Source organism: Phalacrocorax aristotelis, chromosome 8 (assembly GCF_949628215.1).
Source record: "Phalacrocorax aristotelis chromosome 8, bGulAri2.1, whole genome shotgun sequence".
Lineage (NCBI taxonomy): Eukaryota > Metazoa > Chordata > Aves > Suliformes > Phalacrocoracidae > Phalacrocorax > Phalacrocorax aristotelis.
The window spans coordinates 601,584-622,263 of record NC_134283.1 but is presented as its reverse complement, the minus strand read 5'-3'; the positions used below and the strand labels follow the sequence as shown (position 1 = coordinate 622,263).

General features: G+C 52.5%; 1 protein-coding gene across 5 annotated transcripts in view; it reads left to right on the top strand.

Moving 5' to 3' along the window:
* The window catches only part of ZFHX3 (zinc finger homeobox 3), a 678,088-nt gene that overhangs the window by 629,230 nt on the left and 28,178 nt on the right, over positions 1–20,680 (top strand). For 4 of the 5 annotated variants that reach the window (XM_075101073.1, XM_075101072.1, XM_075101076.1 and 1 more), the window contains one exon: positions 11,307–11,414. In XM_075101073.1, the coding sequence (XP_074957174.1) occupies positions 11,307–11,414 (108 nt within the window). The remainder of the gene's footprint in view (positions 1–11,306; positions 11,415–20,680) is intronic. The other variant, XM_075101077.1, reaches the window with a different exon arrangement.

Genomic DNA, 20,680 nt, shown 5'->3' with positions numbered 1-20,680 from the left:
GTCGCTTTCAATTACTTGAAGGCAAGAGAGGTGGAGAAAAAGGGCCTGTTGGCTCCAGGAGGCTGAAATCTTCTGCTGCTGAAAGCTTGTTAGTACAAGGGGAAAAGCAATTACTGACATTCTGCCAGTGCCACTAACCCAAACCCGGGGAAGGGGCAGCTCAGCTCTAGGACGTGGCCATCTCTGCATTGGTGGGTGATGTGGGGCTCCTCACGTGTGTCCTCCAGGGCTGTAGAGCTGTGAGTTTTCTGGATCTCCGCTGCCTGTTCTCATCAGCAGGTGCTTGCTGTGCATTCGAGAGCTGGCAGATGTTACCTACTCCCTCTTCTGCTCCAACCCAAACCGTGTGTGGTGTCAGCGCTCTGCCTGTGGCTGAACGGGGGCTGCTGCAGGGGGACAGCAGAGGAGTAAAGGCCTGGAGGGGATGGCTCGCTGGCTGTGGACTGGCAGGGCTGAAAACAAAGCTCTGCGTTTGAGAGGCGGCCTCGCTGCCGTGGCCTCTGTCCTTCCGCAGAGAGGTGAGACCGCAGCCATCCGCGTCGAGAAGCTTCGGTACTGCAGCTGCGTATCAGGCTGATTTTTATGTCTGGTTAACCCACGGAGGGAGCGCACTTTTGGTGACCAAAGTGTCGAGAACCCCTTAGCTGGCTGGAGCCAGTGTTGTCTATCTAGGCCTGCTGGGTATATCTGCTCTGTCCTTCTTAGGGGTCCCCGGGGATGCTCCTCAACTCTTTGCTTTAAGCCCCTTGAAAGCCCATGAGGCTCTGCAGAAATGTCTTCGGCAAGCACCAGCTGCATGTCTCCCCTCTGCAGCACAGTTGCACTTTGTCTTCTTCAGCCGAAAGTAGCCCCTTTTGTTGCCTGTTCCCGGTGGCCCGCGCAGCCCTGCTCACTCCCTCCTGCGCTTCCATGACCTGCTCTGCCTCACGGGCAGCAGCATGTCCCGGGGTGATACTCTGTTATTTTCTATTATACATATTATTTATGGCCATTTATGATTTCCCACGTTCATACATATTGTTAGTTCCTAGAAATAAGCTCCAGGAGGAGCCCGGCAACACGGCACTGCAGCCGACATTACTGCGATCTAGTCAAGGATGAACTGACCAGACCTCATCCTTCAGACCCGTTTGGACTCACTCCATGTGCAAACCATCCGCAAAGACGTTTTCTTAGAACAGTTGATCCTTTTTTCCCATTCTTCATAACAAAAATCTTCCCTCACGGGACAAGGAGTGCCAATCTGCCGCAGACCCCCACGCCACAGCTGCCAAGCTGCGAGCCGGTCGTGCTCCCCTGCTGCCGTGTCTGCCCCACCGGCCTCCCTTAGCTGTCCTTTGTCTGTGCCAGTACCTTATGGTGCGATGTGTTGCAAGAATATTCTAATTGTCCCTAAACCAGGGCACTATAATTATGGCTTTCCTAAGTTTTTAGCTAAGCTTAAAAGAACTCCAAACATGCTGAGGTTGGGAAATGCTTGGGGAGGGGGAGAAAGAGGGTCAGCAGCACATTAATTAACTTTTCCTTGGAGCAATATCATGGAGAGTGGGAACAGAGTAGGAGTTGTGTATTAAAGAAAAAAACTAACCAGAAAAGGGACATTTTAGTGTTTAAGTATGGTTTATGATGATGTTACAGGGCAGAGTTAAGGTTGTTGGGAGCACTCCTGTGCACGTCCAACCCCTAAGGCTAAGCGTAAATTAATTACAGATCATTTTTGTTGTAGTTACAGTGTGCTCGAGATGTACCTTGTCCCAGAGTTGCTGAAGTTGGCTCTAACTTCAGCTTGGCTTTAGCGCTGGTTTTGTTTGTGAATCTAAAAAGGTCCTCTGGAGTGAGGTTATTCATACTCAGCACAAAGCACCTCCACTTCGGCCGCCTCGCTCCGCTCACGTTGCCGGCTGAGGGCGTGCAGATGCGTCGCGCTGGCGTGTTTTCTGAAAGGTGACATTCCTGAAGTGCCTTGGCCCCTCTGGAGGCGCACGCTTGTGCCTGCGCGGTTGCAGCAGGTCACCAAAGGCGCTTCCCCGCGCGGCCGAGCCTGGCCCAGGCGGTGCTGCGCCGTGGAGTTTGCAGGGAGCCTGGGACAGGTCGGCGCCGCTGTCGGCGTCCTGTTGCGCCTCTAAAAACACACCATTTTCTGCTTCAGGTGGTTCACTGTGTGTTTTTAGCAGAGGGAAACTGAGCCGGGGCGGGGGCGTCAGCCGGGGAGGAGGTGCAAGGAGGGAGGTGAGTGGGCAGAGAGAAGGCGTGAGGCCATGGAGGATGAGAAGCAGGTGTGGGGCAGGGCTGCCTGTGGGGAGCAGACCACTCCGGAGGGGCGAGCACCCATGAGAACGGCGCAGCGTTGACGTAGCGGCTCTGGGCTGGCTGGGGAGGTGCCAGGGAGAAGCCGTCCCAAGGCTGCCTGGCAGCGCCCGGGGTGTCTGGTCCCAGTAAGGACACCCGCGGGGTGGCCGGTCGTCTGCACCGAGCCAGGGCCCATTCGCAGAACTCGGGCTGGGCGCCCCGACAGCCTTTGCTGCGCTCCTGCCTTGTCCCCTCTGGCACCCCATCTCCTCCAGCCTCTTCCTCCCCGCCGCGCCCCTTGGTCTCCTGACCCGCCTCCTGCGGGGCTCTGCGTCGGAGACCGCGCTGTCCTCTCCCTGCAGACCTGAAGCTGGAGATGGGTTTTCTTTTGTTTTGCTGTTTGATCTGTGTTTGTGTTTTTGCATGAGTCTCCTTTCCAGCTGATTCCAGTTTGGAGCTAGGTTAAACTGTTCAAAATACTGTTTAAAAGAAAAAAAGAAAGGAACTTGTCAAGATGCATTTGTTAGATCACGTTTAAAATGAAATAGAATTGAAGGTAGTTTTTGTCCAAAGAAGGGGGGGGGGCTGAAAAGCCGTCAAGCCGCAGGAGAAAGCCCCTCCTTTGTTGTCCTCCTGACATTGAAGTGTAATTTTTCATGGTTATTTGGACTGGAAAATGGGGAGAAAGGGAGAGATGGGCTTGCGATTATTTCCCATAAATGACAACACAATCACATCACGCTCCACTACAAACATGCTCAAGGAATTTGCCTTTTTTTTTACATTTCATGTGTGAAAATAACAGCAACCTTTCTAGTTCTGCTGAAATTCAAGGGGGCAAATCCCCGTTGGGTTCCATTGACTTAAAATTTAGCCCAGTTCACCAAAAAAATGGACAGCCTTGTCACCAGGGACAGGGAGAGGTTGGTGCCGTCTCAGGGAAGAGGTTCTTGGAAGCCTGGCTCTTTGCGTGGAGACACCGCATCCTCCCGAGGTGTCTCTAGTGACGGCCTCGGTGCTGCCCAGCCCCTGGGAAGGCGTGTGAGGAACCGGCACCGTGAGGAGCCCTGGGCACACGTAACGGGCTGCCTGGATCCCCAGCTCCATCTCCCTTTGCCAGATAAGCCCGGCCCTTGGTCAGCAGCTGCGAGGTGGGACCAGCTCGTAGCTGCCTTGCTCGTGCAGAGCCGTTTCCTGATGATGCTGTTTTCTGTGGGCAAGGCTCTGCCCAGCTTTCCAGGGAGGTGAAGGTCTGCAGAGCAGTCGGGGCCTTTCCCGTGCTCGTTCCCTGCACATCTGAGATCCGACCCGCTAAAGCAGATGGGGCTCCTGCGCCCATAAAGCTGACGGCAGTGTCTGCATGCTGCCGCACAGACAGGCTTCTGCGTTCTGCTTGCTGTCCTACTCCTCTCTTTCTTTAAAAAAAGGCAGTGGCAGGTTTCACCGTCACTGGCTTCTATTTTTTTAAGACAGAAGTTGTTTTTTCTTCTAATATCTGGTTTTGATATTGCTAATCTCTTCCCTAGTGCTGCTTCTTTCTTACACCAAAAGTACAAAGCCAAAGGTTTCATGATTTTATCAGTCCTCCCCACCTGCCCCTTGATCGCGGGCACTTCTCAGCCGTGTGGGGCCCAGAAGTTGGGGCCTCTGGCCAGAGCTGGTAAATCAGATAAAGTGACCGGATGCAAAAATAATAACCGTATTAGTAAAAGCATTCATATTTAAGAAGAAAAGATGATAATGCCTGGCAGAGGGTCATCTCATTTCTGCTGAGAAAGAAGCTTGTCTGGGAGATAACCAGAGAAATGGATGCTGTCATAGGATTTTCAGATCTGTTCAGGGAAACGGCAAAAATTCCCAAATTTTTTCTTTGGAGCTGGAGGCAGAAAATAGAAGCTAGAAGCTCACAAACAGTTCTTTTGCTCTTGAATTTCTTGTTTTATTTTTCTGAATGCTTGCCTCTGTAGTTAACTGCACAAAAGCCAGATAAACTTCCCCTGCCTCGAGCAGATAGGCAACTGAGGATGGCTTTATCAGCTGGGGGCACATTCACAGTCAGCATTTTCTTTTTTGTCAATGAAAGCAGCAGCACAGATGTGCTCTGACCACGCTCTGAAACGGGGCCACCTCGGAAATAAGTGTCATTAATCCAAGATACGTGTTAGATTATTATTGTTTTTCTGCAGCCTTTTGTCAGATGGTAGGACTCCCCACCAGCCTTTCCATCAGGGATGGAGCTCCACGGCATTCCTCTTGTAACCTGTGCCTGGTGCTTTCTTTTCACTGCTTGAAGTACTGCTTTTCTTTCAGGAAAATGATAGGAATAAACAAGTTTACATAGATTAATCCAGTTAGGAGCTAGCACAGAGTGTATTTATGCATGTATATGCATCCTGAATCTGAGCTGCAAGGGCGGCGACTGCCTGGTAGCCAAGGTTACCTTAGGAGACGTGCCCCAGACGAGCTGGAGCTGGGCAAGAAATACAAGATGGCAAAAAACCCTCTGAAAATGGGTTTACCTACATTTCCATGTGGATGGATTGTCTCATCTTCAAATGCAAATGATCAGCAGGTCAGGGAGAGGTGGAAAACATATTTTTTTTGTTGGGCTGCTCACAAACAAACAGTGGGATTGTTTCCAGGGTATTGCTCTGCGTCCTGACCCTTGCCAGCTTCTCTTCTTCTACAGAACTGTTCCAAGGCTGTGCTCTCACTCAGATTTCAGCAAGTTGAAGGGCAGGCAGTGGCTGGGTTTGCCATCGCTCCATGCCATTGTGGGCCACCGACAGCTTCGGCAGCGCACGTGGCTGCTCACCTGCAGCCGTGTGCGCTAAACACATCTCCTGGCAGAGCGAGTGTTTACAGATGCGAGCGGGGGAGAAAAAACAAAAGGCAAGCCACTGTTTGCTCCTCTGGCTTGGGAAGCTTTGCGTGCCCTGAACAAGAACCGTGCTGCTCGCTGGCTGTGGGACTGGAGCCCAGCAGCACTCACGACCACCGCCGAGAGTTCAGAGACCCCACAGCCTTTTGAGCCGCCCGGTGGGAGCGGGGATATAGACGTGCGCTGCTGCTGCAGCAGAGGTTTGGCTGTGGCCAGGGGTAGTGCCCTGCCTCCTGCAGCAGCTTCTGCGGGGCGCCCGGGAAGGGTGCCTGCCCTGAGCCGGGGGGAGGCGCCGCCTCACGCGTGGTGCTGCAGCAGCCGCAGGTCGGCCAGGCGCCGGGGGAGCGGGCGTCCTGCGCCAGGGCACCCGCTGCTCTCACACCTCCTTCCCGGGCTCTGCGTTTGCTCTGTCCCCACGGCCGAGCGCGCCCGGCCCATGGGCATGGTGCAAGGTGGGACCACCCTCCCCATGCCTCTCTCCCGTCGGTGTGCGCAGGGGGTGAGCCACCATCGTAATCCCACGCGGGTGCAGTTTTGGGGACAACTGAGCAAAAGCCGCTGTTAGGACAAGCAGCACCAGGCCATGCCCAGTGGCCCTGGCACAGCTCGGGGCAGGTTAGCTCCTCGGGGGCTTCCCCGGCTCCGGGAGGGTGTTGGGCCCCCGTGGAGCACCTGAAGCTCTTCCTGCTTCCGTAAGGACCCAGGCCACAGCACATCTCCTCCCAGGACCCCAGGACCTCGCATTTAAACTAGTTTAAAGCAGTTGAACTTCTGAAACACGCTGGGCGATGTGACCCCGGCGTCGGCGGGGGAAGCTGCCCCTCGGCAGCTGGCAGCTCGCGGGGTGCCGGCGCGGCGGTGCCGGCACGCGTGTCTGTCCATGTGCAGCCGTGCAGCTGACTGCACCCGGGCCATCGCTGTCACCTCTCCTGACAGTGTCAGCTTGCAGAAGTCAGCCAGGTCTCAATCCTGTCTTTCTACAGGCTTTTTTGGCTACTTATCCTGAAAAGGGGAGCATTAGGGATTCTTTTTGTTTCAAAGGAGAGGCCCTGTGTACAATTAAAACTTGTTTCTGGTAAACCTCATTCCAGGAAAGATGAGCTTTTAACAAAAGGCTTTTGACAGCTGCAGGGTATTTCATTTTTTTAATGCCGAATGAAAAATCAATACATTTTTCTAGGTTATACATATTCAGAACAGGCTTGATATTTCCATTATAATGGAAAATGGGTGTCTGCACATCTCGCCTGTCAGAGCTGCACCACCGCATTTTCCAAGCCACTGCTAAATATTTCAAACCTGATTTGATTGTGGTTCATGACAGCTAATGTTTCTCAGCTCTTGAGCCTGCCGGAGGGTGGGGAGGCAAGCGCACGCTCTTTCTCTCCCATCCGCCACCCTTGAAATGCCCCTTATCCCTTCGGATAAGAGATCTGGGTTCATTAAGGAACCTCCAGCTGAGAGGAGGAGAGGTGAGAGGTCTTGCGCTGTTCACGTGGGCCTGGATCCAGTCGAGGTTTGCCGACGTCTCCAACCCGCAAACTTTCTGGGTTTTGAGAGGGGCAGGAATGCAGCGATGTGGTCCTGTGCGACGGCGTGTGGGCACTCGGGCACGTTTTCAGTGAGTAACTGAGGCGGAGATTCCCTGAAATCTGCAGACGTCAGACACTCATGATTTTCCAGACTCCCCCCCCCACTGCACCCTGTGAATGTTTTAATTTTAAATTAAAAGGAAATGCCAAGGTCTAAAATGATTTATTCATTAAGAAAAGACTCTTCCTAGGATTTTGCGTGGGGCAGATTGCATTTGGTGGAAGAGCAGGCGCCTTGGGCTGCAGGTGCCCCACAGTTACGCTTGCTCACTCTTGGTATTGATCTGAACCCCAGCAGTTGGGAAATTCCTTTAAGAAAATTTATTAATAAAGCATCACGGCCTCGTGGGTGGCACTCCGGCACAGCGACCCGTGGGCAGGTGGTGTCGTTTGTGTTTCGGTGGGACACGACCCCCTCCATGCGAATCCCACAGCAACAGCTCTTGCACCTGCCCTGGCGAGCTCCCCACAGAGGGTGAAGCCCACCCGCCCTTCGCGAGCTCATAGACCCTGCATAGGTGGAGTTTCTGGAAACCAACGGCACCAGTCTAGCACCTCCATCCTCTGGGTGTGGGCTGCAGTAGCTCTCTGCCCTTCCAGAGCCCATTACTGAGGTTCCCAGGCCGGGAGTCAACCCCCATCGCCCCTTACAGGACATCCTCTGTGGCACATCTCCACGCCTCTGGGTTCAGCGCCCCGCCATGCTCTCCCAAAGCCCTGGGCAGAGTCCTTGGCCCGCAGGGACGCCCAGCGTACTGCTGAGATACTGCAGGGACTTCTCGCTGCCCCGACTGGGACGCTTCTGAGGATGTACGGTTTTAAGCTGAGTACCTTTTTAACTACAAAACGACTGGTGGCGTTTTTATCAATCGCCTTAAGGAAACCACAGTAAGCCGTGAGGGGGATGAGTCCTAACAAATGGCGCGTACGGCCTCGGGGAGGTATGGTCAGACAGAAACAAAAGGGTCACGGTGGTTTGGAAATAAATTCCCTACATCTTGCTGACCCTCATCCAGCCTTCGGGAGCTGATCGCACGAGGTTGTCTTCACACTCAGCTGCAGGTCTGTCCTGCGGGGCTCTGCGGATGTCGAGTGAAAGACAGCGGTCAGCTCCGCCCGAGCGCAGCGTGGGAACAACACGATGCCAGCCTTCGCAGGCAATTAAAGTGGAAGATCAAGAGCTCCTTGTTGTGTGTGCAGCGGATCGAGGAGAAAAGCAGACCTTTCCCTACCAGAGGTGATGCTGCCCTTGTCCTCTCGGAAGGACGGCCCAAAGAAACGCAGGCGGGTGGATGGTTGGGTGCCATTCGCGCGTGCCTTTGCTACCCAGGCCTGCCGTCACGCCCTGGAGCTGCCACTGCAGCTCAGCAGCCGCAGAGCTGTCACCGGCGAGCATGGGTGCAGACCTTTCGGGAACAGGAGCTCTGCTGCGTTTTATTTTCAGTGTTGGAGGATCTCATTGTTAGAAGCTGGGTCAGATCACATGCTCGTGCCCTGCATGCAGCCTGTTGGAGGCTGGTTCCCAGCAGTTCAAAGCCCTCTGCAGTGCATGCAGCAGCTGAGTGGTATGGCTGAGCACGCCCTCCCGACCATCCCTGGGGTCAGCCGGAGCACCGAGGCAAGTTAGGCTGAGCCTAGTGAGCAGAGTCGCATCCGCCCTTCCAAAAAGCTCTGCTGGGAGAGGATCGCGAGGAAGCCAGGAGTTAACGCTTCCCCTTCCCCGAGTGTCCACGCCAGGCGGCTGCGTCCCAAGGTCCGTGGGTGCAGGGAGCTCCCAGGGCGTGCCGGGGAGAGGAGCAGGACCATTGCCCTCGGCAAAGGCCCTGGGAGCGAGGAGCCAAGTAAGGATGGTACCAGGGGCTTTCCCAGCTGATTTGAAGCCTCCTCGGGCAGATGCATCTTGTTCTCCGCTCCCTTCCCATGCTGCCTTAAAAAAACATTCTTCAGAAAAAAATCAGCCCAGACCAGCGGGGGGAGGAGAGGGTTTGAAGCACGCATATGCTTTTTGCAGCCCGCCTGCCCAGCACAGCAGCGTTTGAGCCAAGGAGGCAGATCTTGGCCTCAGAGAGAAGCCGTTTCCAGGGCCGAGGATCGGTGGGTGCTTGGTGCAAGGGTCTGCAGGGGCTCTCCCGGGCTGGCGGTGGGATGGGCTGCGCCTGCGAGCAGCTGCAGGCGCGGCGGGGCAGGAGGATTTGCTGTTTGTAGCCTTGTTTTTTAATCATTTTCTACCGTTATTGGTATTCATAGCTCACATTTTTCCGGTTACTGTCAGCCTGGGCTTTCATCCATTTTAAAGAGCTATTTTTTCCCTTGTTGATGATGATGATGGTATAAAGACAGATGGTGTAACTGCTTATGAATGTCCTATTTTATTCCCCTCGAACCAGACAGTGCACTTGAAGACGTGTATTATTTCCACATGCTCAGGTTAGAGCCCAGACAGCGTCTGAGCCGGGCAGCCAGCTCGTCCTTCCTCTTCCTCCCATGCCGATGCTGACACCTCCGGGTAGCCGCCGGGAGTGCCGGCACGCCGGCCACCCTTTGTTGTTCACCCGGCCTGGGCTGGGGGGCTCTGGTGGGGTCAGGGGCCAGCGCCTGCTCCCGAGCCCAGCAGCCATGGGGGCTGCCCATGGGGGGAGGCCATGGGGCTGCCATGGGGGCCATGGGCAGGCCATGGGGGCCATCGGGAGCAGCCGTGGGGGTCCATGGGGGGCAGCCATGGGGGCTATGGGGGTGGGGCCATGGAGGGGGGGCCACGGCCAGCCCCCCCACCCGCCTCTGCCAGCACAGGCTGGCCAGAGGGCCCGGGCAGTCGGTGCCGAGGCAGAGCGAGCTGGGTGTCCAGAGAGAGGTTAACATGAAGACTTGAAGAAAATAACAGAAACCCCATAACGAAGGGGTTTGATAAAACCGGCTGAAGCCTGCTAGCTGTCTCACCTGCACGGCAGCGTTTTGAAGGCAGCAAGGTGGTTTGAGGGCTGGGGGTGGTTTGTTGGTTTTTCCCCCAGGGTGGGAAAAAAAATCAGAATTTTGATTCTGATTTGATTCTGAAGCGTGGATCCAGCTGGGGAGTTCACAGCCTCTCTCTCCAGCAAACTTGACCGCTCGTCTCACAAGGCAGACTGCTCATCTCACCCCTGCGTCAGTAATCTGTGTCTTCCCACATGTTAGGTGCCCTTGCCTAGCGATGCCACCCATCACACCTCTTACTCTGGGGTCCTGTTTTCCCAGGCAAAGACCACTGGGATCCCTGCAGCTCTCAAGGGTTTCCAGCTTTTGAAAGAGTGAGAGATGGGTAGAGAATAAATCACAGTGCTTCCACTTAATATCAGTGCTGATCTCTGGATGCTTTTACAAGTTCCTCCCTGATTTAAGTTGTCACATTCTCAAAGGGTACTGCTCAGTATCTGCAATCTCCTAATATATATTTTTAATCCTGATTTCTATCCCTGTCTTTGTTAGGGGGAGGATGGGGGGGGGTGCTTTAACTGGTTAGGTAGTTCAGATAAAACCTCAGAATAGCCTAGGATTTACCATGGCCAGATAATGCAAGTTAAAATTATGAACTATCCCGCCTAAAAGAGGATATAATGGCTTAAAAGTATCCTTCCTTCCCAGTGATGTAGCCCCCGTCAATTATATGGGGGCTGTCGAGCTGCACACGCTGTACATAAATACCCAAGATACTAGATGATAACGCAGCTGTTACACCCTGGTGTAAGAGGTCTGGCAGCCGCAGCTGTCTTGCTCCCAGGGTCCCACCTGACGAGGGTGCCCCTGCGTGGAGCCACACCGCGCCGTGTCGACACGCTCCGTGCCGCCGGCCTCGGCACGCCGGTGCTTTGGTTAACAGGTGGGGCAGTGGCGCTTTGTGTTTTGTTCTGAGCTTTTAGCGCTTCGCTTCACTGAGTATTCTTTATCCTACATGCTTTTGCACCTGTGTGATACTGCCTGTGTGCTCAGGCTCTTCCTGTGACTGGGATGAAAATAAGACACCCAGCAGCTTCCTCCCGTGCCTCGTGTCAGGGCCATGTCCACAGAAGACGGTGTGCTCCTTCCTTTGTCTGAGCAGGAGGGAGTGGCGGTGTCTGTGCGGTGAGCTTGGGGGTCTCGGTGACCAGAGTCAGTACTGCGCGGTGCCATTGAGTCTGAAGAGCTTGAGATGAGGATGAGGAAGAAGGCTGAGGCTGAAGGCACTGGAGGCTCCAGTCAGTCCCTGGCACTTCTCTAATCCATGGCATGGTTGGGTAGAACCTTCTCATACCAGGCAAATGTTTTCCTGTACGTTACACTGCAGGGGACATCAGTAGTTGTAAGTGGTAGAAGTAGGTGAGAGTCTTCATTTCATCTTCATCTCTCACTTTTCTCCTCTGTGGTTTCTCTCTTGACCAGCTAGCAGGTAGTCGTTGGGAGAACACCGGGTGACGCTGATGCCTGCCGCTCAACACTTGTGCTTCGGGGTTGGCTGATGCTCAGTGGCAGTTCCTTGCTCTTCTGTTTTGACTTTCATTTTCATGTTACACTTTCTGCTTCTCTTGTTCCAGAAGAATCCATTGAAGATGCGGAAGGGCCCAATGAAACAGCAGGTGATGCTGAAGAGCCTGCCAAGGAGCAAGAGGGTGGAGGGGACAAGGACCAGAGTAAATGGACAGGTGGGTTTTGGTTCCTCTTTTCCTTTAAATCCAGGACAGGGAAGTGGGAGGTTGCAAAGCAGCGGCCTGCAAAACTCTTTCCTTAAATGACCGTGCCATGCAGCACTGTCAGCGTGACCTGTCATCCTCTGTGAAGTCTTCACGCGTGTTTCGTGACACAGTAGTGTATTTTGAGCCGTGGTTGGTCATGCGTCCCCACTCCCAGCCCCAGGCTCGCACTGGGGCAGTGGGTCAGAGCTCCCCTGGGCACATGGTGCTGGACCTGACCTGGCAGTGGGAATCAGCAGCTGGGAGGGGAGGAGGGAGAAGGGGACTGCCCCTTCTGGCAGCAGCCAGCACTTAGGGTGGATTAGGCATATCATGAAACCCCACCCTATGTTGTTAAGTCTTGAGAGACTGTTAGCCTGCTTTTTGATCGTGGTCCTGGCTCTGGTAGCAAGATGTTGACACAGAAGGGCAGAGCAGAGAGGCAGACCCTGTGCTTGTGCTCTGTTAACTGCTGGAGCTGTGACATCCTGAAACTGAGACTGCAGATGCGCAACGATACTTACGTTGTTGCAGTGGAATCTGAAAGGTTTCTCTCTGCAAAATCCTTAGATGGATTAATTATGAAGGTATTAGGTTATACTCTGTCTTTCCCAGAAGATGGTTGCTATCTTGCAGAGGTGAGTGGGAGGAATCTTTTAAATATTCCTTGCCTTTGAGCAGAAAACAGCTGCAAGATTGTCCTCCTCTGGAGAGGGCCACCCTCCTCAGCTGGCACTTGCTGACCACTTCAGTGTACGTGTGGAAACGGAGGCGCTGGGGGTGGTTCTCATTTTCCTTGACACAGGACAGAGTGGTTCTGACTCCCCGTTTCTTTTCTGCATGGTAGCCCAGTCAGTTTGCAGACTTGGGGTTGCTTGGTACGATGCCTCTCTCCGTCTGCACAGAGACCCTTCTTCCAGACAGCCTTCTCCTGCCATGTTTGTGGTTGCCTCTTAGTGAGCCACAGCCGAAGAGATATTTTGGCTTACACAGTCTTCAGAAGGGTGAAATGTGGTCTTTCGCCTCAATAGTGAGTTTTAATCTCAGCCATTTGAAGATGTGGCCCAACTGGCAAAGAAAGCAAGCTGTGCTTTAATGCTTGTGGAAGCTCACGTTGTCAGCCTAGACTGCACTCACCGAGGTTGCTCTGTATGTTGTTCCCCATCACAGACCCATTCTTTAACCCAGAGATGCAGATTGTGCTTGGCTGTAGGTGTTTTTTAGTCCCCTGTTGCATGGGACTTTGTGATCCTAAGCAAAAGCACACTACGTTAAGTGTCACTGAAAGATGTAAGTACTGTATATTTACTAAATCTCTTAAAGGGTAAGCAGGGCCTTTTGTCCAGACCTGAAGCACTTACAAAAGCTGATCTATGAGAAAAGATTATTTTTATATGTTAAAACATGTAAGGAAAAATTAAGAACCTACTTTTTAAACCCTTTACTAGCCAGAAACTCTAAGTTTGTGTGGCTTTATTTCTTCACCCTGCCGGTGAAATTCCTAACCCGTTTTTGGTGTCTGTCAGTCAAACAGCAGATAAGAAATGGACAGCTTCTTTGAGTCTTCAAAGGGGAACGCAGAGGATATATGTAAGCCCCCAGAGCTCTGGACAAGCCTTGTCCAGAGCCACTGCAAGGCTGAAAAGTACAGCCTCAGCAAGATGTATACACGTGCTGTTGTTGAATTCAGGTCCTGCTTTCAAACATGTAACAACAATACCCCTGAACTTTAAAGCAAAAAAAATGTTATCCACTATTTACATACCGTGGATATGCAAAACAGGTACCACGCCTCGGCCTTGTATTGTTCCTGCTTCCAAGCTCCCTTGAGGAGCAGGGCTATGTTGCCATGTCCTTCTGGACCTCAGACGTGGAAAGGAACGGAAACTAGGTGAGGTTATTCATGACAACCACAGAAGAGCAGTGTCTGCGTGTACAGGAATCTCAAAATGCCACGGTACAAACTGAGGCGTAACCGGGGAGGGGAATGGGCAGTATCAAGAAAACACTCACTTGCTGTTAAGAGAAGACTGCAAGAAGAGAGCTGGTCTGCAGCTCAGCCCAGTGGGGAGGCTATCAACCACGATGTCAAGAAAGCTGAAGAGCATAAAGCCTTCTTTGCGTTCATCTTCACTAAACAGACGGACTGCGTGAGAGACCGGAGCAGCGTGTGTCAGCGGCGCTGGGGGAGAGCTTGTCCTCCAACTGAGAAGGAACAGGCTGCAAAGTGCCCCGTTCAGCTAAACCTTGGCGCATCCGTGACCTGCTGCTTCATACCTGGGTGTTATGAGAAAGGGACTGACGCACCCTCAGAGCCGTCAGCCGCCGCCTCTTGCGAATTTGCAGAAAACGGGGGAGGTGCCGCGCGGGGACAGCCATGGTGCTTATCTTTGGCTAGAGGAGTCGCTGGGGACCGGCACACCTGCCAGCTCCGTGTGCCCCAGGTTTTCCTGGGAATTGACCAAACAACTGTTTGTCAGTACTGACGGGAATACAATGAGATGAGTAGCAGGCGACACGGATTTGTCAAGAGCAAATCATGGCAACACGACCCAATTTCCTTCTGTGTGAAGAAGGTCTTGTTTGCAGTCGGTATCTCATATCTTCTCCTTAGGAAGACTTTTGACGCTGCTTTTCAGGACAGTCTCAAAACAAAGCTCAAGCATTATGGTGTAGGTGAAAATATTCTGGAACGGCTGCATTTCTGCAGTGCTGGAAAGCTTCCTGTGGAAGATTGTGTCTGTTTCTGAGCTCAAGAAAGTTGAGGAGCAATTTCAGAAAGCCCAAACAGCGCGAACGACCTGGAAGAGAGCATGGTCTGCCTAGTGTCCGCTGTGAGGAGAAAATGGGATGAGCGGACTTACTTCACCCAAAGAGAGAAGACCAAAGGGGAGGACAAGATAAGTCTTGTTGTGCGTAAAATGCTTCTGAAAGGAAGGAAATAATTTGTTCTCCATGTTCAGGCTATAGACAACAAGAAGTAATGGGCTTAAATTGAAGGGAGGAAGACTGAGGTTAGATAATAAATAAAAAAATCTGTCTCCTGGTACAGCCTGTAAAGCAGTGGAGTAGATTTTCTGGGAAGGTTCCTCAGAGATCTTTCCAGAAGATTAGACAAGCTGCTGTCAGGAATGAAGATGGCACAGTTTATCCTGCTTTGGATGGACCATCTGACCTTCGGAGGTGCCTCTGAGCCCTGCCATTCTGTGAAAGCAGGAGATAGGTAAGAAAGAAGTGCAGGCTCAAAGCCAATAAATAGTGTGTTGAAGTAAAGGTTGATAGACCTGTTTTCTGTTCATCATGCTGCAGTCTGATCGTTACGTTTCTTAGCAATTTACTCGTCTTTTGTGCCTCAGTTTCTTAACTGCGCACTGGGTGATTATTTCTTCCACTTTCTTAAAGATTTGTGAGATCTCTAACGAAATGTCGAGTATGTCTGCCGAGCTCCCTCCGCACAGACGCGCGAGTGATGAGTCAGGGTTGTTTGACTGCTCCACGGTACGCGCATCCATGTGGCAGGCTGCACCGGTGCCGCTGTTACCGCTGAAAGGAAAAACCTCTCCGCTTTCATTGTAAATTTGACAAAATGTCTCAGCTGCAAAGTGAATTTATCGATTTGGGGATTTTATTTATTTTAAACCAGAATAATTTTAAGCAGAAACGTTTCTTTAGGTAATACTTTTCATTAAAATATACATGTGGAAAACGCCATCCCAAAGAAGGATTCGTTTTACCTTGATTTTCTCATACATCTTTGTGGCTCCTAAAAGGTTTCTGGAAAGAAGCAGTGCCTCCTGCTTTCAGCAACGCTTGCGCTGCCTCTGTTCCCTCAGCTCCCAGCCGGCAGCGGTGCTTCGCAGGCACTAACGCTGTTGTGCAACCCCTGAAATACTGCGTGGAGAGAAAAGGGCTGGCGTTCCCTGTCTGGAGATGGGACCTCTTTGCTTTCTCCTCCTCCCCCAGGCAGCGGGACTGAGCCACTCCCAGGCGCCGTTCGGTGCAGCCCCTCGCACCGCAGCTGCCTCTGCCCTGCCTGCTTCCCTCGTTCTGCTCCAGAGCCTTCCACCTCCGGCCGGAGAAGAGAGATGCTCTTTGCCTGATGGTTGAGCTTTAGAAATTATCTCATCATGACTAACGTGAGATTTATCGCAAGCAAACCACCAAGGAGGAAAGAAATCATGGCTATTCACGACTCCATTTTTAAGGCAGAATGTAAATGATTAATATTTGACGCATTGGTTTCCAGCTAAAGCCTGAATCAGACCAGGGTAGATCAGTCCAAGACTTTTGAGTTACGGGGTGGGGCTTATATGCATTTTCTGACTAGAGAGAAGCACTTCGTCTGCAGTGACCCAGCTATGAAAGAGACTTTCTTAATGCACTGTTAGTTGTATAGATATAGAATATCAGATTTTTTTTTCCACAAAAACAAGAAACAAACTCTACTTAAAATATAGATTGAAATGAAATATTTCTAGAGGACTAGCCTGAAGGGCTTTTATTTTTTTTAATGATTTTTTTTTTTTTAAAATCCATGATGCTCACCTAACACAGAGCAATTAGTGCAATGGAGCGTCCCTGATTCGAATCCGTGGTAGATTGCTATTAAAGGAGGTATTAATGGGCTGCCGAGAGCTGGGAAATTGTTGCAGAAAAGTGTGTTTATGGAGTATGGTGCTGGCAGGCATGATTTCAATCGGATTTGACATGTTTAACATAAATGTATACTGCACAGCTCCTGCAGTTTATGAATAATTCCTACAGGCCCACTGCCTTTCTAATTACTGAAATTGAAAAAAACAGGTCAGGCACATCCTGACGGAAATCTATTACTGCCCCTCCCCCCACTGCCGCTTTTTTCTGGTTTTTTTTTTAATATATGGCATTTGTTGAGCACTTAATGGCTGGGATATTCTGTGGACCAGAGTAAAGATGAGGGCGAGGGTGGGCTGGAAGGAAGGGCACGGGGGTTGAGACCCAGGCTCTCAACCCCGGCTTCTGTGTGAAGGCAGCCTAGGAGAGGGGATGGGAAGGCTGGCTGTAGTTGTGCTGTTTTCCTGAGGATTTACGAAGCACAGGAGGCTCCAGGCGCCAGCTCAAGCCCAGGAAGAGCCAGGCCGGGTGCCGCCGTGCCGCAGCTCGCCAGGGAGGCCGGGCTCAGAGCGGGGCGCCCGCCCGGCTGCCGAGCAGCGTCCGCAGGTGCCACCTTTCTGGTCTCTGCAGGGCGACGGGGAGGCGATGGCGCGGCGGTGGCTCTGCCAGGGCCCCGAAGGCCCATCGGCCCTTTCCCGGGACAGGCCGTGGCCTCCTCCCCAGGCTGTGGGCGCTGGCTGGAGCCGGCCGGCCGCGGGCACTGCTGTGAGCCGCGGCCCCGGAGCATCCCCGGCCAGCCCCAGTGCTGCGCCCTGGCCCGGCTCTGCCAGGCTCGCCCGTTCCTGGCCCGCTCTGCTCCAGCAGGGCTGTTGAGCCCAGCCGTGTGCACAGCTTCATCATTTTTCTGACTCTTTCTTGAGCTTTCTTCTCCTGTTTATACATAGTGAAGTATGGCTACTTAAAAAATAAGAAGCAGCAAAATTACCCTGGCCCAAGTGGAACAATTTTTGACTTTGAGCTGGGACAAATGGTCCTGCACGGCCCCAAACCGGAGCCAGCCCTCTCTGCCTGCACGGCTCCGTGCCAGCTCTCGGCCGCCTTGCCAGTTGCTGGTCTTGAAAGCACGTGCATGTCATGTTCACTACAGTACAACCAGTCCCTCCCTCCCCGGCAGTGCTAACACACGCTAAACCCGCCCGTGCGGCCGCCCCTGCGTTCCAGGACGTCCGGGCGCGCAGAGGGGCCGTCCCGGCGGCACTGCAGGGTGACGTGCTTCGCTGCTGTCCGAAGCTGCTGTGCCGCAGCAGAGCCTGTCCCCGACGGCTGCTTTGCTGTTTTCAGATACTTTTCACACAGTGGTCTTCGGCGAGTGGGTCTCTGCCGACACCTCCACTCGCTGCGTTTGCCCTTTCCTCACCGGCAGTGTCTGCTCGCCAGGTAGCTGTGTGCTGCCCAGCACTGGCGGTGATCCCTTCTTGCTGGTTTTAAAGAGTTAGCAGAATTACTGGCTTTTAGACCATCTTCCAAGCTCAACACATTGTTTTAATAAATCAGTTGATATGGACTGTCATGGTAGGTTAGTTGAAATATTTATACAATTGAATAGGAGAGCAGTATCACACAGATTGACAGCTGGCTCAAGAACCATATGAAATAGGTAAATATAGAAGATTGTTGCTTGTTTCTTTTCACTTTGTAATTAAAAAACCCTGATTTCCCATGGTTCTAAAGCTATAATCTTAGACACCATTGCTGGAAGAAAAGGTGCAGTGCTTTAGGGTACCACTCTACAAACGTGGGTCGTGCTGGGCACAAGATGGGATGATTTTCTACATACCCCATCGTCCCTTCTGCCCGGCACAGGTCTGCATTTAACTCAGAGGGGCAAAGAGGAAGCTGTTGCCTCCAGGGCATTGAAGCCTAAGCTTCAGTCCAGGCCATTTCTTTCGGGTTCGTTTGCTGGAGTGTTTTGCTGCTCGTGTGCCAAGGTCAGCTACTGCTGCAGTCGCGGCCATGTCCGTGTCCATGAGCACCCGGACCCTCATCCCAGCGTGCCGTCATGGCAGGGCCGCCTGCGGCCGCGCTGCCCACCAGCTCTCCTGCTCCCTGGGTCAGGGTTGGGATTCTCATAACCTTTGGGGCTGATCCGTAACTGCGCCGCTGCTCCGGTACCTCTCACCCAGCCCGCACGGGTCGTTTTCTCTCCCCCGGCGCCTTCGCTCTTGGTTCGGAGTGCAGCACTGCGTTAGGGCGCTGCGCAGGGAGCAGTGCGACTCCCGGCAGCTCCCAGGGCCTCCTCCGGGAGCCGACAGGAGATGCGCTGATCCGCAGAGCCATGGGGGAGATCTGTGGTGCTCATGACAGCGAGCAAAGCGCTGCCTCCACGTGCTCCTTGTGCTGCCTGGCATCTCTCCGCAACGTTTTCTGGGTGCTCTGTGCTCGTACAGAGCGTGGCAGAAAAGTCTGGTCATGGCTGAGGCTTCTGGGTACTGTAATATGAATATTTAATAGTAATTCAGTTGTTCATACTCACTGCAGGCTGGAAGGTATGACACAGCATTAGAAAAACAAATTATTTTAGTATTTTCAGGGGCACGTTGTTGAAAGGCAGCAATAAAGGTCTGGGTAGAAAAGTGTGCTTGCAAATCTCTGTGTATTTACTTCTGTCTATCATGCGATCATGTTATTTATCAAATACAGAGTTGAAAAAAATACTATAGAGCAACAGGCGATATACAGGCCTGTTAGTATGGCTACAACGTCCTATTAGAGCAAATGGTACCTTCAGGGAATAAGGAACATAAACAGACGGTGTTTCAGAAGAAAACATTCGACCATATATTATTAAGACACAAGGCAACAAACGGGCAGCGCTGTAGCAGCGTTGCACGCCCAGGTGCCCTTTCGGGGCAGCCTGAGCGGGGCTCTGGCTGCTTTTGTGTCACTGCAGCCTCTCGACGGGGTAACCTTCTCAGTTATTCCAGCTGTTTTTGTACAAACTGTGTGTTTCTGCGGGATAGCAACTGTCTGCCCGGGAGGCTGAGACGGAAACTTTGTGCGCTGTTATTCTGAGCTGCCGTTAACGGAACCGCACAGGTGGGTCTGGGCCCCAGGGCCTGGCCTTGCCCATCCCCTGCGGGGAAGGCTGTGTGAGCATGAAAACGGATCAAACGGTTCATTCCCGTCTCAGGATTTCAGGAGGAAAACTGCCGCCGTTTTAAGGATGCTCTTCCAGGAGACCCGTGCAGGGGTGACAGCAGCCGTCGAGGGCTTTCCCAGCCGCAGGGCTGTGCAGGCACGGCAGGCAGGTCGGTCTGGTCCAGGGGCTCGTGATGCTGAGTAATTGCTCCAAGAAAACATCAGGGGAGGTTTGAGGAGGGAGGCACCACCAAATAGGGAATTTTATTTTCCATCAGGCAGTGAAAACACAGTTCCCTGGTCCCACAGAAAACTTTTTCCCAGGCCAGCTGCTGAACTTAGTAGGAAGGGATTTTTTTCAGTAGGCTGGGGGCAGGGAGGGTGTTGTTTTGAAATCAATGGAGATAGCAGAAACCCCGCTGTAAATTTCTAGGGCAAGTGGCAAGCTGGTTTACGGAATGCAGGGAGATGAGAACCTCTGGCTTACGGAAAGCAGCATGAATTAATAATCATTTAATTGGCTTCTCCATTATGTTGCTGGGTTGGGAGATGGAAGTTTAGATGAAGGGGCTGTCAGTGGTACTTTAGCTGAAAGAATCTGATGGCTGGGAGGCGGGGTGGCGACTCCCTCCCCACCAGGATGGAGAGCAGGCAACTTTGGGGACCCTTGCCCATTTTGCCTCTGGACCTAGCAAAGGAAGGGATCCCCGCTTCCAAGGAAGCGTCCCATCTCACCTCTGAAATAACGCCTGGGAGGATTTCTCCTCCTCCTCTGAAAAGCATAAGCTGCCAAGGAAGAGCGAGAAGACAAGCAGGTCTCCGAGAAGTGCTGTGGCGGGTCAGCACGGCTGCAGCAGCAGCACCGCCCCATTGCACTGGGCTTTCAGGTACATTTGTTGAGAAACGCCCATTTTTCTGTAAGTTCGGCAAATCTGAACTAAATCCATTTAAAGAGTCAAAATAATAAAAATACTAATGGATACACAGTCATGCATCCTACTTTAAAACCCAGATTCCTTCTTCATTTCTGCAAGACCCCTACCTCTAGAGTGTGGTCTTGGACGTGGTTAGGGCGCAGGCGTTGTGCTCCGCTTTCGCTGGTGCTGCAGTGCCGGCCGGGGCCGAGGCCCTGTTGACATTTTTGGCCGAGGACATTTTGCCCTATCCACTCTGCGCAGACGTGAAGGTCCTTGCCAGAGAGCTCTGCAGGCAGGCGCTGAGCTGCGTGTCCTCGTTTCTCCAGGCAGAAGAGAGTTCTTAATTCCTCTGATCTGTGATGTGGACTGAATGTGTCACTTCGTGTGTTTGGCTGTTTATCAACAGTAAACTTGGGTCTTGGTGTTAAAATTCCCACTTGAGCTGTCAACGCGAAAAATAATACTTAGAACAAATATTCAGTATGCATTTTTCAAACTCTGCAACAAACCAGTTATTCTGGGGTCTGGACAACCATTAATAATTCTGGGTTTGAAGGATTAAAGTTATGGGTTGGATCACGTGCATTTAAT